The sequence below is a fragment of the Siphateles boraxobius genome, unplaced genomic scaffold (genome assembly GCF_051911475.1).
Source record: "Siphateles boraxobius isolate OS27281-9 unplaced genomic scaffold, OSU_SipBor_1 24, whole genome shotgun sequence".
Classification (NCBI taxonomy): Eukaryota; Metazoa; Chordata; class Actinopteri; order Cypriniformes; family Leuciscidae; genus Siphateles; species Siphateles boraxobius.
The window spans coordinates 18,921,909-18,938,261 of record NW_027508855.1 but is presented as its reverse complement, the minus strand read 5'-3'; the positions used below and the strand labels follow the sequence as shown (position 1 = coordinate 18,938,261).

The 16,353-nt window shown below is 36.6% G+C and overlaps 1 protein-coding gene across 3 annotated transcripts in view; it reads right to left on the bottom strand.

Annotated features, from left to right (window-relative positions):
* Positions 1–1,009: 1,009 nt before the first annotated feature.
* Positions 1,010–16,353, bottom strand: part of tnca (tenascin Ca) — a 61,334-nt gene continuing 45,990 nt past the window's right edge. The window contains exons 17-29 of one of the 3 annotated variants that reach the window (XM_077241785.1): positions 15,425–15,703; positions 12,160–12,432; positions 10,841–10,963; positions 10,539–10,682; positions 9,739–9,858; positions 9,340–9,483; positions 8,099–8,229; positions 7,315–7,447; positions 5,712–5,863; positions 4,659–4,755; positions 4,392–4,553; positions 3,764–3,927; positions 1,010–1,790 (exon numbers count right to left, since the gene is read on the bottom strand). In XM_077241785.1, the coding sequence (XP_077097900.1) occupies positions 1,680–1,790; positions 3,764–3,927; positions 4,392–4,553; positions 4,659–4,755; positions 5,712–5,863; positions 7,315–7,447; positions 8,099–8,229; positions 9,340–9,483; positions 9,739–9,858; positions 10,539–10,682; positions 10,841–10,963; positions 12,160–12,432; positions 15,425–15,703 (2,033 nt within the window). In that variant the 3' untranslated portion in view covers positions 1,010–1,679. The remainder of the gene's footprint in view (positions 1,791–3,763; positions 3,928–4,391; positions 4,554–4,658; positions 4,756–5,711; positions 5,864–7,314; positions 7,448–8,098; positions 8,230–9,339; positions 9,484–9,738; positions 9,859–10,538; positions 10,683–10,840; positions 10,964–12,159; positions 12,433–15,424; positions 15,704–16,353) is intronic. The other 2 variants (XM_077241786.1, XM_077241787.1) reach the window with 2 other exon arrangements.

The following is a 16,353-nucleotide window of genomic DNA, read 5'->3' as shown; positions in this document are numbered from 1 at the left end:
AGGTCTGGAGGAAAAAAGTTCCTGGGATAAATTGTTCCAGGTAATTTCGGTAGAAACGCGGCTTTAGATGGTAAAGGGACACTCAGTTCTCATAATCTACATGTTGGATGCAGGGGAAATGGGCAGGAATAAAGATCTCAGTGACTTGAACAAGGACCAAATTGTTATGGCAAGGCGACTGGGTCAGAGAATCTCTGAAACGACAAGGCTTGTGGAGTTGCTCTTGGTCAGCAGTGGTGAAAATGTGCCAACAGTGCTCTGAGGAGGAACACACCACAAACCGGTGACATCGATGCACGAGGGCAACTAAGGCTATCCCATCTGGCCCGAACCAAATGAAGGTCTATAGTGGCACTTCAGCGGCATCCCTCTACCCAGCAACACACTTCCACACTTCAAACTAAATTTTAATGTTGGATATGGGAGGAATGTGCCATAACACACAGTGCATCTCACTCTGTTGCGTGTGGGGATGCAGTGTCTATGATGACCCCTGTCCAACATTGAAAGCGCCTACAATGGGCAAGCGAGTGTCGTAACTGGAACTTGGAGCAGTGGAAGGTGGTCACCTGGTCCGATGAGTCCTGTTTTCTTTTACATCACATGGGTGGACGTGTGCGCCGTTTACCTGGGGAAGTGATGCTCTGGACAATGTTCTGCTGGGAAACCCTGGGTCTGGCCATTCATGTGCATGTAAATTTGACACGTGCCACTGACCTCAACATTGCAGACCAGGTACACCCCTTCATGGCGACGATGTTCCCTGGTTGAAGTGACCTCTTTCAGCAGGATAATGCACCCCGCCAGGTTTGAGGAACACGATGAAGACTTTAAGATGTTGCCCTGGCCTCCAAATTTCCCAGATCTCAATCTGATTGAGCATTTGTGAGATCCACAATTTCGATCCACAGCGGCTCCACCTTGCAACCTACAGGACTTGTCTTGAAGGGTCTACTTTTTTGGGTAATGAATCTTTGGGTTAGTTAAATAGGGACATTGAAAACATAAATTCCAACATTACAAATTATAATTTTATTTCCTATTTTGTTGAAGATAAATTTTAGACATTCAAGGAGAAGAGATACAGTTTAATCAACACTTCTGCATTGAGGGATTATAGATATTTAGGACTCCATGGGGGAATAAAACATTATAAAAATACATTTAAAACAAAACAAATTATCAATAAAAAAATCAATAAGCAAACTGGCTTTTCAGAAAATAATCACATTGACATTTGCTTACTTTTTTTAGTTTTGAAAACAGAAATAATTAACACACTTATTTGCACCATCCTGGCTATGTCAGACCTGAGTGTGGTAATGATTCAGTCGAGGAAATCACATCTCTGGTCTATGAAAAGTTATTAACTCCATTTATCAGTGTAATAGTGGCGACTTATTCACATAGTGGTATTCTCATAATAAAGATCGGTTTTAGATTTTTTATTGGAAGATTTTGAACAGTGAAGGTGTCACAAATATCACATTTCATGTGTCAAGTTTATGTAAAACTCCCCAATAATCATGCAGCCTTTTATAACATATAAAAAGGATTGACGAAACAGTATTCTGTGGCATCCAATAATGTTGAGGTGAAAGACATAGTATCACTAGAAGATTTTCACTCAGGAGTTGTATCGTGCTTTTGACCATGTGGGGTTTTGGACGTTTGAAGTCTTATGATCTTTTCCGTCTGCCTTCCAAGTTTCTGAAATTTACTGGCCGTATCTTCATCTCCGCAAATGGAATCGAATGCTCGTGACCTTTCCAGTGGAACCAATTGATGCCCTGTGAATTAAAATAGGTGAAATACATGTCATTAGAAAATATTTTAAAGTGTAATATGTAGCGGTGTTAAGCGCTAAGTGTGGGTGGGGTTGAATGGAATACTAATGGAATACTTATGTTAAAAAAATAACCCATTTTTACAAATTATAAAGTTATTTAGACCACTGGTCATTGGGATGCATATCTATCCTCCCCGAACCATAGAGTCTGTAGCTAAGGGGGGTTTTGTTTGACGACTACAGGGAGAGACCGTGGGAAAAGCGCAAATTCGTCTGCAAGTACGCGGCATCAGAAAGCTTTAACACTTTTTGTTCATTTAAATGAACTACAACACTTAACAGCACGCAAATTTTAAAATATTCCAGCAAGACTGACTCTTGCAACTACTCATAAGTAGTAGTCTTAGTGGCAAAACACCACTTTTCAAAAAGCGTTTACTTTTCTCTGGCGAACTCGACATAAGTTTGTTTGGCTTGCATTGAACACGCTCAGAATTTTTGATGATATGCCTCTGGCATCAATTCGTATGGTCTTAAACTGCTGTTCTGACTGTGTCATAGTCCAATGACTCCTCAACTCCTCAACAAAGCCACACACACACCTCCTGTGCTTTCCCAACCATGTTACACTGAAACAGCAGAGTCCACATGTCCTCGGCCAATTCAATTTAAAGGCGACGCTCTAAAACAATAAAATAAGAGTCTCCTTATGCTTCACAAAAAGGCGGTACCAACTTGACGTACTTGCCTATATTGAAGTCAGATTTAGACTCATCGAGATCAGTAGAGGAAAGTATAGGAACTGGTCGACCACGTAAGGTTTGCCCGGACAATCCCGGACGGGCCCCCAATTAATAGGTAACATCTCACAATAAGGTTCCATTTATTATAGTTAACTACATTAGTTAACATGAAAAAACAATGAAAAATATTTCTAAAGCATTTATTATTCTTAGTTGATGTCAGAATGTACTAATAAATTATTGAAATAATGGACATGAGCAAACATGAACTAACAATGAACAGTTGTATTTTTATTAACTAATGAAAGCAAAGCTAATTGAATACTGTAACAAATCTATTGCCCATTGTTGTAAGTCAATCATGACAACTCTTGGAATAGTTTTAGCATGTAATTGAATATGTCAATATTAATGTATTTGGCAGACTATTTCTGCTACTCTGCTGCTGCAGAGCAAGTATGGACTTGCCACTACTAATACACACACACGCTGCTGTGAGCATGTAAGATATGCAGCTGCTGCATGAATAGACATATATAAGTATTTATACTGTAGCAGATTTAGGCAGGTGGAGCTGGGGGAGGTGGAGGGGTTCAGAGCTCTGTGCGCTGCAGGACTAGCTTGCAGCAAACACAGAAACAGACTATTTAAATGTTGAGCAAGTAATCTCAATGGCTGCAGGATCAGCAGAGGCCAATCAGCTTGTGTCATGCGATAATTATGTGATTGTTAGCAGATTGCATGTAATGAACCAATCAGCCAGCGTCATCTAGATCAGTTTCATTACTGAACTAGATATTTAATTCATTAACTAACAGGACCTTACTGTAAAGTGTTACTGATATATTTTTTTCGCCCATTTTACTGAGGTAAGTCGGATCATGTTTCTGTTACTTTACTTGTATTTAAAATTCGCCAGTAAAATTAATTTTGATATTAAATGTAATTGCCCCAAAAAACAACATTCGGTAACACTTTATCTTACAATGTCCTTGTTACATATGTTACATGTACTTGCAATAACAGTAATTTATGCATAATTACATGTAACTAACCCTCAACCAAATCCTAATCCTACCCTAACCCTATAGTAAGTACATGTAGTTAATTATTATTACTCAGTAGTTAAATATATAATTACACTGTAACAATGACACCTTAAAATAAAGTGTAACCCAACATTCTTTACTTTTGTCTATGAGTGGAGGATATTACTCGATGTGTTCCTTACTTTGCTGTGACTGCTGTCTCCATATTTCCCCATTAGATTCACTCGATGGCAGTTTTTATACCAGAATGCTCCCTTGTAAGAGAGGGCACAGTTGGTGACGGCAATGTCATTGTCATTGTCATACGTGGAGAAGGGTCTGTTCTGGTGATATGACAAGGAATCGCCTTAAGAGAGACACAAAGACCAAAAATTAAAAGCTTAATATTACAATACCTTTGCAATCATTGAGTGTGAAATATTAAAAATCACCTAAGAAAGAAGTAACATCAAGTATGCATGTATTCAAGGGTGAAATTATCTTTATTGTGATCTTCATATCATGATAATATGTAATACCTTGAATACACTTTAAGGGGCGCTTCACACAAGATAGGTTTGACACATTGCAGGTCTAGAGCCTTTTTTTTTTAAAGTTGCACTTATTCGAACTTTAATAGTGTCACATTTTTACTGCAGAATGTCATGCAGAAGATGTGAGAAGTAAGTCAAAGACGTCCATCTAGCATGTGTTTACACTGAAGATCAATGGCAAACAGCACAGTGTAATGCAAAAATATGTCGCTTTGGATAAAAGCATCTTCCAAATTCATAAATATACATGTAAGTATAAGTGTTCAATCTAATTCACCTGCGGTACCACTGTATGCACCAATCTGGATCTTGTAGCGAGAACGAGGGTCTGAGATGTAAAATTTATCGTAAACAGCAAACACAGTCTCTGGTCCATCACGCAGGTCCACACGTATCTCATACTGACCAGCCGTTGTGATTTTGTGAAGATTCGACAGTCCTGAAAGACAACGATGCACAATCTTTGTCAGAGAATGCAGATTCAGAAATGGACTGAGTGGATTTTAATGTTATAATGACATTGGCCTGTCAAATGGAGTCCCACCGAGCCAAAACTCATCGTTCGTGTCCCCGAATCCTGCAGAGTAATTCCTCCAGTTCCTGTAGAAATCGACCTTGCCGCTCTGACGCCGTAGGAACACCTGTGGATAATGGAGATGTTACAGTTTATTATAGTTTATGAAATTATAAATATGGATATTTTTCAAACAAAAACGCATAATTTCAAAAGGACTTTATTAACCCCCTTGAGCCGTATGGATTACTTTTATGGTGGATGAATGCACTTTTTTAGGCTTCAAAATCTAAAGTACCATTCACTCCCATTATAAAGCTTGGAAGAGCCAGGATATTTTTAATATAACTCTGATTGTGTTTGGCTGAAAGAAGAAAGTCATAAACACCTAGGATGGCTTGAGAGTGAGTAAATTATGGGATCATTTTTGGGTGAACTATCCATTTAAGGCAGAATATAACTAATATACAAAGTAAAGCTTAGTCACATAAAATGACGTTTACCCTCAATAATCCAATAGCAGCCTTCAAATACATGAACAGAAGTTGTGTTGAAATTAGTGAATTTCAGTTTATCATTAATTCTAACTTCTTTTGCCTTACGTAACTAATGGTAAAAGTATGATTCCATTTCAATAAGATACTACTTTATCATGGATAAGGTATTTGTACATGTACGGGTAATAAGAATCAATCAATAAATACTGATACAAAAAACATAAGAAATTACATTTATGTATTAATAAATGTTCAACACAGACCGGCGCACACAGAGACATGCTGTTTAGGTCTGGTTTACGTTGAAGAGCCGCTAACAAAGTAAGTTTTCCCATAAATGCTCTCTCTTTTATAAGTGTCAACAACATTTCCATATACTGTACGTCTATAGGACTGAAGTCTGTCAGGTAAAAAGGGGCTTATTGAGGAAATTAATCAATCTGCTGTTTTATTCCAATGTTACTCCAGGTCCGAGGCTTCCGTAAATCTTAGTTTATCCGTAGCGTTATGTATAGTTAAATTCATAGTTTGTAAGTTGCATACTCAAAACTAAGCTAAGTTTTTATGTCGACTCAGCTCGACTCACCATCCAGCCGCCGCCATCTGTGGTCATGTCGCAGTACACCTGGACCGGTTGTTTCTCATCTCCGGTTATGTAAATCGTGTACGGACCGGAGGACGTCTCTCCGTTCAGCAGAGCTTCTGAGCAGTCCTTGGCTTTTTCGTAGAGCAAGCCAACTGCGCACACAAAACAAGGTTAGATTCAAGAAACAGACACTAATAATGAACATAGATCTCAAAAACTTCAGAATGCTGTGCATCAACACCTTAAAAACAGAACAATGCAAAATCACTGACATCTTTTATAAAGGTTTGTAGATGAAGGTTTGAATTTCCCCTCAGCCAAGACTGTTTGATGTAAGCCACAAGGAAACCATGGATTTATTTTTAAAGAACTTTAAGCATAAGGGTTAATGTTGGCATGAAACAGCAATTGCAATTGTTTTCACGGACTGTAATGACATTTCCCCCAGTCATCAACATCATAAATCTATAAAGCAACGTTTTTCACATTTTTATTTATAAAAATGTAAAGTAGATTTATTACTAGTTAACGCTGCTGTGTGAGTGTTTCTGAGAGGCTGTTTACATGACACCGTTTTCAACTAAAAACAGAAAACTTTTTATGTGTTTTGGCCATTTTTGAAAACAATACCCTTATCGTCTCTGTACAAACTACAAAAACTTGAATTTTTGAAAACTGTGATGTCATACGCATGGGTATTACATGTTCAGTCTATAGGCACCTAATCTTTCCTTACAAAGTGACATCGCCAACTACTGGCCTGGCAGCAGAATACAGTCTTTTTAGTTGTTTTTGCGGATCCGTGTGAACGGGAATCATTTTAACAACGTTGTGGTCTTTTTACGAGAAAAACGGAAAGGAAGGACTTTTCAGTTTTTAGTACATCATTGTCGTGTAAACGTACCTTAAGACAACGGTCGAGTGAGTGACGGCGAATTTGACATTTTCTCTCTACTGATCACTGTAATGAATCTCTCAATATTTTTCTTCTTCTGGAAAGTCATAGAAATGCTTTTGTGGATTTTTTCTTTTGCTGTTAGACCAAATTTATATATTTGGTCCAACAATATTTCCATTAAAATAAGAATTTTTCATTTTGATTGCATGGTGTCTTTATATGAACAAACCCATAATTCTATTCACATTTTTAAAACTGTAGATAATTTGATTCGTTCCAAAACAGGGACTTAAATTGTTACAATGTTGCATTTTCTTCTTGGCTTGGTTTGATTTCACACGGCAACATTTCAAAGCGTTCCAAAATTTGTTTATGCAATCAAGATCGATTGGCAAGTTAGCTTTTTTGGTTTTCAACTGCGATAAATAATGTGCAATAAAAACAGAATCAGACACCCATTTTTTCGAAACACATTTCCCATAATGAGTTATGATACAAGCTTGATTTGTTGGGTCCAGAGTTAGTTTTCAATTCTGATTTGGGCTGTGAACTGATGTAACTGAACTAAGTAATAAAACATGCAGGTTCCGAAACACTCCTAATGAGGCAGGTGTGAAAACACCCTTAGTTTGAGCATTAGTAATATAGCTAATATAATTTGTGCTACATATAACCCAGCATTGTCTGTGTTGTAAAGTGACTGACCAGTGGTGAAGACAGTGCTGATACTGTTGCTCCTCTTGTCCTCAGAGACGGCCTGCAGTCTGACGGTGTATTCTGTGGTGCTTCTCAGATCCGACAGACCGTGTGAGGTGACAGATGGGTCTAGATTCAATTCCTGTGTTAACATACATCAGTTATGCTCTGAATATAAGTAAAAAAACATATTTTTAGCAAAACCTTTTCATATTGAATACCTATTGCTATTATGTATCATATATGATATATTACTTCACATGTTTTTGTAATGTGCTATAGCGCTTTGAGTATAAGAAAGGTGCGTTATAAAATGTATTAATTATTATTGATGTCTAATCATGTCCAGAAATATAATTCTATAATCTGCACAATAAACAACAATCTCCAGATGTTTCAAAATTTTTGCCTGCCACCAGATAAATTACTAAGGCATACAACATATTATTTATATTTGATTGACAAATAATTTAGACAAAAAAGCTGCATAAATTCTATATAGTATTTTAAATACAACTTGTACAAGGCTTCTGGTATAATTCGCCTCTGGTTATTTTTCCTGTATTAAAACTGTCCGTATGACAGTATGCTGCTTTATATTATATTATCTTAATGTAATATTATAATCATGAACAAATCAAATAGTTTTACCGTGTACTCCATTTGTTATTCTTCTAGTTATAGCGGCTAATGAATCAGAAGTCTCACACATTCACAGAATGAAGCTTACACCGTGTTGCAAAATAAGGTGATATGGCCTTTGAATGTTAGTAGTATGTGAGAATTGCCTGACCCTGACATCTCCGTCAGATGTTTGAAAGGTCAGTATGTAGCCGCTGACGGCTGCCCGCGGAGGCTTCCAGGAGAGCACAGCGCTTTCTGTCTGAATATTACTGGCAACCAGATCACGCGGAGCATCCACATCTACGTAACACACAACCACATCACATTCATGCTTATTCAGACAATAAGATGACAGAGAAATAAAATGACAGAATTTTTAGTACAGAAAAATTCCAAAACTTTTGTCACTGATGCATTATGGGAGAATACATTTTTATTTACAGAATTGTTGTTTTGACAAAGCAGAATAAAAATTGTTGAAAAATGAGTTATTTTGTTGAAGTGAGTAATTTTTCATATTATACAGGTAGGTACATCGGATACTTTTTGTATTGATTACCAAATGCTAGGCAAAACATGAAATATGTAAAAAACAAAACAAAAAAACTAATTTTTTTAATCATTATTATTAGAATTATTTTATTAGGTAAAAAAATCTTTGTCATACATGAAATGGTTTTAATTTCTTAAAAGATATTTTATAGCTGCTTTATTATTATTATTATTTTGTAAATAAATTTTTTTTTGTGATACATTAAATGTTTTTTATTCTCAATCAGAACACATATGAGAAATTTATAGGACATTTCTTAAAAAAAACAACAACAAAAGTTGTGTTAAAGCTGCTTTATACTAGCACTACTAATATTAAAATAATTAATATTTACATTTTACATTTATCTGATGCTTTTATCCAAAGCGACTTACAATTGCTATATTTCAGAGGTCGCACGCCTCTGGAGCAACTAGGGGTTAAGTGTCTTGCTCAGGGACACATTGGTGTCTCACAGTGGATTCGAACCCGGGTCTCTCACTCCAGAGGCATGTGTCTTATCCACTGCGCCATCACCACCCCGTATTATTTTGTAAATCATTTTTGTGATACATTAACTGGTTTACTTTTTCGATCAGGACACTTAAAACTTTTTATATTTTAATCTTAAATATTTAATATTAATAATGATGTTAATATATTAAAGAAGTGTTTTGCATAAATATATATATATATATATATATATGCAAAACACTGCACAAGCATAACAGAATTTCACTATGATTTTATATGTAAATCCTCATTGTTTTATGGGAATTACCCGTTTGAACTCTTCAGTAATGCTGTAAAGCTGTATCTCGTGTGGCCTACAGGAGGCGCTGCAGCACTAGTAATGGTTGACTGTGACCGCATCTCACCTGTTGTGAAGTCTGTGGTCGCTGAAGCACTTTTCTCTTGGTTTCTTATGGCATGAACATTGACTGTGTATTCAGTTGCTGGAGCCAGTGAAGTCATCTCAAACTCCACCGTGTTGCCAGAAACCTGCTCTGATATCTGGGGTACTTCAGAGAAAAATACAAGAAGCAGAAGTTATCTATAACACGTAAAGCAATTGAGCCTAAAACATATAAGAAAAATTGATAATGCAGTAAACAGGTGTTTATAGAGGTGTGGGTATATTTTGGGGTATCAGTGACAGCAGTGTCATGCAGTGCAACACTGAGATATTTTTGCTCTACTCAGGGTGAGTATGCATGCAAGTCAAACATGAATAAAGAAAACTTAAAATAGAGCGAGAGAGCACAGGAGGTTCCCACCGGTGTCTGCGCTGTATGTGATGACATATCCATCCACAGTCGCAACTGCAGGCTGCCAGAGCAACAGCGCATTCGTGTCAGTGACATTGACAGCAGTCAGGCTGCGTGGCCTATCCAGGGCTGGAGGTCACAAAAAAATGATTGATTAAAAAATAAAAGTAAAGAATGAAGACAAAACTTTATTTTGCAATGATATTATTTATGTATTAAATAAATATTATATATAATATATAAAATATAACCAATATAAAATCAATATATTTTATTGTATTACTTGACTTATTTTGTAAAATAAATAAAATAATTAAAATAAAAACTATTTTGTTAAGGTATAATTTGTTACATACCAAATAAATGTAATATATTTTATATAATAAAACAATATTTATATAATTTATATTTTAATTGTATACATTTTCATGTTTTTGCATTGATGTACATCAATTACTTATTTGTTTATATATATATATATATATATATATATATATATATATATATACACTGTACATACACACACACACACACACGTATGGATGTATGTATATACATACATATATTTACAAACTTTTGTTAGACGATCGCAACTAACATAAACGTTTTTAAAAATTAATCACAATCAATATAATATAATATAATATAATATAATATAATATAATATAATATAATATAATATAATATAATACATTATAATATAATATAATTTAGGTTTAAGGTTTTGTTCAGATCACTAACACTCAGTTTGAGCAATACCAATGTTTATCTTAGAAAACACCACTAACCAGTTAAGTGACTTAACCGACCTGTTGTAAAAGTGTCGGACACTGGTTCGCTCTCCTCCAGACCTTTCACTGCAATAACTGACACCTGATACATCTCTCCAGGAATCAGGTTTATTAGCGAAACCTGAGATTGTGACCCGTCCACCGTCATGACCATGGGAGTACCTGTTAATACACAGAAGAGAAGCAATAACGAATGAATTTACAGTATAGTACGTCAATATACTTAAATAACGTGGTTTATAGTAGTATTCACTATATTGCATGTATCTATAGTAATGTGTTCAAGCATTCTTTAGGGTTTTAAGAGGACCAGCACTCGCCTCCTTGGACTGGAAAATAAGTGATTCTTAAGGAGTCCGGTTGGGCACGCGGTACAGTCCAGGAAACCACAGCTGACGTGTCCGTGACGTCAGAGAAACCAAGGTCTCGTAGAACTCCAAGGCCTGCCAGACAGCAATACAGATATATATTAAGCAATGTCAAGAAGAAAACTTTGAAAATTGGGAAAATGTTCCACCCAGGGTCCTTTATGGCCATTAAGATATGAAGTTAATTAATATAGCCACTGGAAAATGGACAAAGAAAGACCAGCATCAAACACTGAGCTGCAGGAGAAGCGGGCCTTTCCCAGGTGCAATGAAAAAGGCCTAAAAGAAAGATTCGTTAGTCTTAATAGTGCAAGTTTCCATTCCAAGAAACATCCACAAAAGCTCGCATTTGTACCATGATCAATCATGCCAAAATCATTAAACTACATTCCACAAATTTACCTGGAGTGAGACATTGACAAAAAGAAGGCATGTTATTTAGATCGGACCATTTACATAAACCAACAAAGAATCATTAGTTCTCAGGGCATGCGGACAAATTAACATTGCTTTCCCAACAACGATGTGCAGAAAAATGTAACTTGATGGTTTAGTAGTGACATGAACATCAGGAGACTTTCCTCTGGATGCATGAACATACACATGAACGTTCCTTCGTGAGAGAAACGAAAGCATGCAAGGTTAAAGTCAACATGAACTGAAGTTGAACATGTGTCAAAATGTCTTTTTTTCAGCTTCTAAAGCACCCACTTTTCAAGCCACAATCAATGTATTTTTCTTGCAGAATAGTCAATGTAATTTGGTGCTTTTGTGCACCTTTCGTAAGTCGCTTTGGATAAAAGCATCTGCTAAATGCATAAATGCAATGTTTGCGGACAGAATCTTTCACACTCTCAAATGTTGAATACGTTAACATTAATACATTTTTTTTAAGTTCATGTTAACAAACGGAACCTTATTGTAAAGTGTCATCAGTTTTTCTTAATGGAAAAATGATGATTCTTGTGAAGAAAAGACACTGATTGACAACAGCAACACAAACTGAATCTTTTTTAAATGACAGAAAGAAACTGTCAGAGGACCACAAAAACCTCAGTATTTGCTGTTGACTTTAACCCTGGTTTGAAACATATCATGATAGATACATTTCAAATCATGGCGCACCAAAGATTAACACATCAGTCAGTACCTGTTTAGGATGAAGAGTGTTATTTAGTTGTTAAAGACACTTCCACCACATTGCAGCCAAGAAAGCCCTCTCAAATCCAGAAATGATGCGAAAGGGAATCCTATAACACTGAACACAATACCTGTTCTCGCAACGGCAGTAACGGGTTGGGAGCGATGTTCCAACGTGACACCGTAAAGCTCAATTTCATACTCAGTTCCCCCCAAAAGCTGTGTTAACACTTTGGTTCTTTCATCGCCCGGCACAACGAACTCTCGAGGGTGGGATAGCTTTCTCGAATCTCTAACTTTGAGCACAAATCGATCAAAAACGTCGTCTTCTGCCGTCCAGGCCAGCCGGAAACTCTCCGGGTTGACGTCCGACACGAAAAGGTGCTCAATCTCTGGTTCTGCCTCTGATTGAAAGGAGGAAATGGGTCTTTTTCTTGTTTTAAGAAGGAAAAGAGTTTGAGTTCATTTCCAACTACCTTGCCGGTCTCCAACCATTTGACATGCATCAAGTATTACGACTACTTCTCCTGTTAGTTAAACCATGGACACATAACAACAATGTAAACGCGTCCCTTTAGACACCATATGGCACTGCAAATCATGCACGCCACTTACACATGACATCTTTCTGTGCAGTGATTTCATGCAAGACTGTGTCCTTCTGAGCTGCATCATACAAGATCTCAGGCCTCATGCTGGTGAAAAACCTGATGATATGGGACTTGAATATTGATTGATATAGTTTTTGTCATCCATTTAAGTAGACAGTTTAAATATGGCATCAGACATGTAGGACAAGTGAGGCATGTATTGTTCACTTGAAACAAAGAAAAATACTTATCGATGGAGGAGACCTGGCCAATAAACAAGGGATAGTATTGAGTTGGTAGTTGAGTTTCCCAACCAAAGCTTAGATCAAACAGCATGTCATCTTCTAAAAGATAGACTGTGACATCAAATAGGACGTGTAAACACAGGACATGTTCATTATTTTTAATTGTCATCTGCATAAGCTTTATAGGTCTTTGAATTTTTGTTTTCTAGTATTTTCTTTTGATCCGTCTGTACACTGCAATAGAAGTTACCATGGAAAAATGTGCGTTTACACAGAATAGGGCATAAATGTAATTACACTGCAATCACAATTTTGTGAAACAATCTAATGCTCAAAGGTTAAAAACAATTCTATTAAAGTAATTTTACAGTTAAAGGTGATATTTATCTTACTAATTGGTTGCACTGTGTACCATGTGGCTTTGCTTCATTAAAGAACTGCTCACCTCAAAACAAAAGGTCACACCCACTTGTGCCTCTCATTTCATTGAACAGACATGTCAGGTGATATTATATATTTAAAAACAATTAAAGGGGCGGTGGGGGGCCAAAAAGGTAGTTTGTTGCCTGAGGGCAACGCCATGCCATAGAGGGTTAAAATAATTAAATAATCTTGAAACCAAATACATTTACTTGAAAAGCAACAGTGCATAGCATATTAAAACTGGTGTCTTGATGCACTGGCAGATGCTTTTTTTATTTTTTTATTGCAGGAATACATACAGATGTTTTATAATTATAAACAAGTAAAAAAAAAAATAATAATCTGTAGTAAGACCAAATATATCCAAGATGCATTCTCTGAAAAAAATAAAACATTAAATATCTTATGCATTACTTCTCAAACAAATGATCTTGTATTGTTATTTTTATTTTATTTTTTGGTGAAGTTTGATTTTAGTATAAAAAAGACTGATTGACAACAGCAAATGTGTGGGCAAAGTTTTTAAATGGACAAAAACAAAATTTCTCTATATTTCAATGGTCCGCTTTAGATATTCTACAGACTATAAATAACTTTGCAATTACAAGCCAACTAACTTTTATAACTCTTGTAAGTAGATGATACTAGATTGTTAAGTTAGGGTTAGGCGTTACTTATAGACCTTATGCGCCAGAGAAACAAGGGCGCAGCCATCTTTAGATTATTGTCTTTGAACTTCCGTTTTTGCGGTCGCTCTGTATATTTCTATGGCATTGCTGTCCAGGAGTAATTAGCTTTTGAAGAGGATTTACTTGATGTAAACTTAACGAAAGTTATCATGAGGATTGTAATGTTTAAAGCAGCTGTCTTAACAAATGTCAGAAGACCGGGAAGATTTTAAAATGAGCCGTTCATTTATAAATAGGCAAGATCGTTGTGAAAATACAGACCGGAAGACAAAAGACAACGAGTGCAGCGCTGAAAAGGGGCGGGGCTACATAAGGTCTATAGTCAACAGAATGTCTGTTGGCGGACCATTAAAAAAAGAGTTAGCAGACTATATTAATCAGACAGTCTACTAATACTCTAAAGAGAGTTAGTTGACATGAAGTTGCAAAGTTACTTATAGTTAGCAGTGTTGGGAAAGTTCATCACTTTCTACGTGAACTAGTTCAAAGTTCAGTTCACAAATTTTAAAATTAACTAGTTCAGTTGTTCATAGTTCATACTTTAAAATTTTGAACTAGTTCATAGTTCTTTTTTTCCATATGTTGCTGCGAGCTATTATTTCTCAAAATTATTGCCACAGCCCATATAGAACCACAGACAGCAATTATTTTATCGGCGGGAAAAGTTTGCACAGAAATGTAAGATTTTTCCCTTACTCACAGCTTGTCATAAAACTCGTTTAAATGATCATACGACGCCTCCTTGCTGCTTTTTGTTTTGATGACGCATGCGGCGGTGCGACACTGGTGCTGGTGTTGCCAGATTGGGTGTTTTTTCCACTACATATTAAGACCTGTTAACGATGTGTTTTAGCCGGGTTTTCGCCTGGAAGGCTCTATAGAAATTTGGCACCCTATTGAACGAAGTTAAACTGATAGAACGTGCCGTTCACAGACACCAGAATGAACGAGTTCACATTAACGTTCATCAGGCAGTAATACAGTACGTTCAGTTCACGTTCGCCAAAAATATTAACAAGTTCATGAACTATCATTCAATGAACGCGTTCAGGCACAACAATGATAGTTAGTAGAATGTCTAAAGTGGACCATTGAAATAAAGTGTAACCAATAACAGTTCTCGTCAGTACTGATTTTAAAATGACTGACCAATTAGAAGCAGCAGCTGGGGGCGAGAAAAGCATCTTGAGCATATTAAGTGTTTAGAGCAACTGTACATTTTATCAGGTTTTTGTCATGGTATTGTGTGTCTAACATATCAAAGAGAATCTATCAATCTTGAACATGTCCTGTGCATACAACCACTGCAAAAAATGCAATAGAGGTAAAATATGATCTACTAGATATTAAAAACTATTTGCTAGTCAACAAAGTAGAAACTACTAAGCTTGGGCAGAGAAATCTCTGAGGTGAAGGAGTGACGTGCAGTTGAAAAGCAGAAAGCGGTACCTGTAACAGCCACTGTGGAGATTGGACGAGACTGTAACCCATTCCCTGACAACCCGGTCACACTGACCTCATAGCCAATGCCAGTAATCAGGCCCAAAACATCCAGTAAGGTCTGGTTTCCCGGCACTACGAACTCTTGTGGCTCCAGCAGCAGGCCAGAGTCCGACACCTTTACCTGAAAATGGCTGAAGCCCTCAGAAGAATCTGCTTCCCAGGACACCCGAAATCCATATGGGGTAATATCCGAAACAGTGAGGTTTCCCACTTTAGGTAATGACGCTGGGATACGTGGTACAGGATTCATTTGGGTCCCGTAGTTGCAGTGTTATAGGAGGGGACAATACAGGGTGAGGATGTATAATTGATTCTGCAGTGATTGCAAGGTCAAAATAGCTTGTTATTCGTCAAATGTTACTCATTAATTTGTCAATGTTAAGCTATTATTGTATGAGCTTTCTTTCTCCATGTAAAATAACCGAGTATTCAGTGGGTGCAATACAACTGCATGCATATGCAATATCAAAAACGGGAATGAATCAATCTAATCATACATCTGTGTTAATATAACTAAACAACATGTGGTCAGACAGATGCAAAAATGAGTTTCCACACTGCAAATCTACTTTTCCTAATGCACAATCATGTAATGTTTCAAGCACACCAGATTATGTTGCAAACAAAAACAGAGGGAGGATTAGTTTTTTTATTTTTTACCAAGCACAAAAACTGCTTCAAAATCCAATGTTTTTTTCTTTCATTTTTGATAGTCCAAAAATTCACACTTGGGGCCAGATTTAACAGCTTGCACCAGCGCAGACTCTTGGCTTTCAAAATCTACTGTCAGGATTTACTCAAGACACGCAGTGAAAAATGTGCGCTGAAAAGCCGTGAACAGGGTTATTTTTGCGGTTGACCTTATTGCATATGCA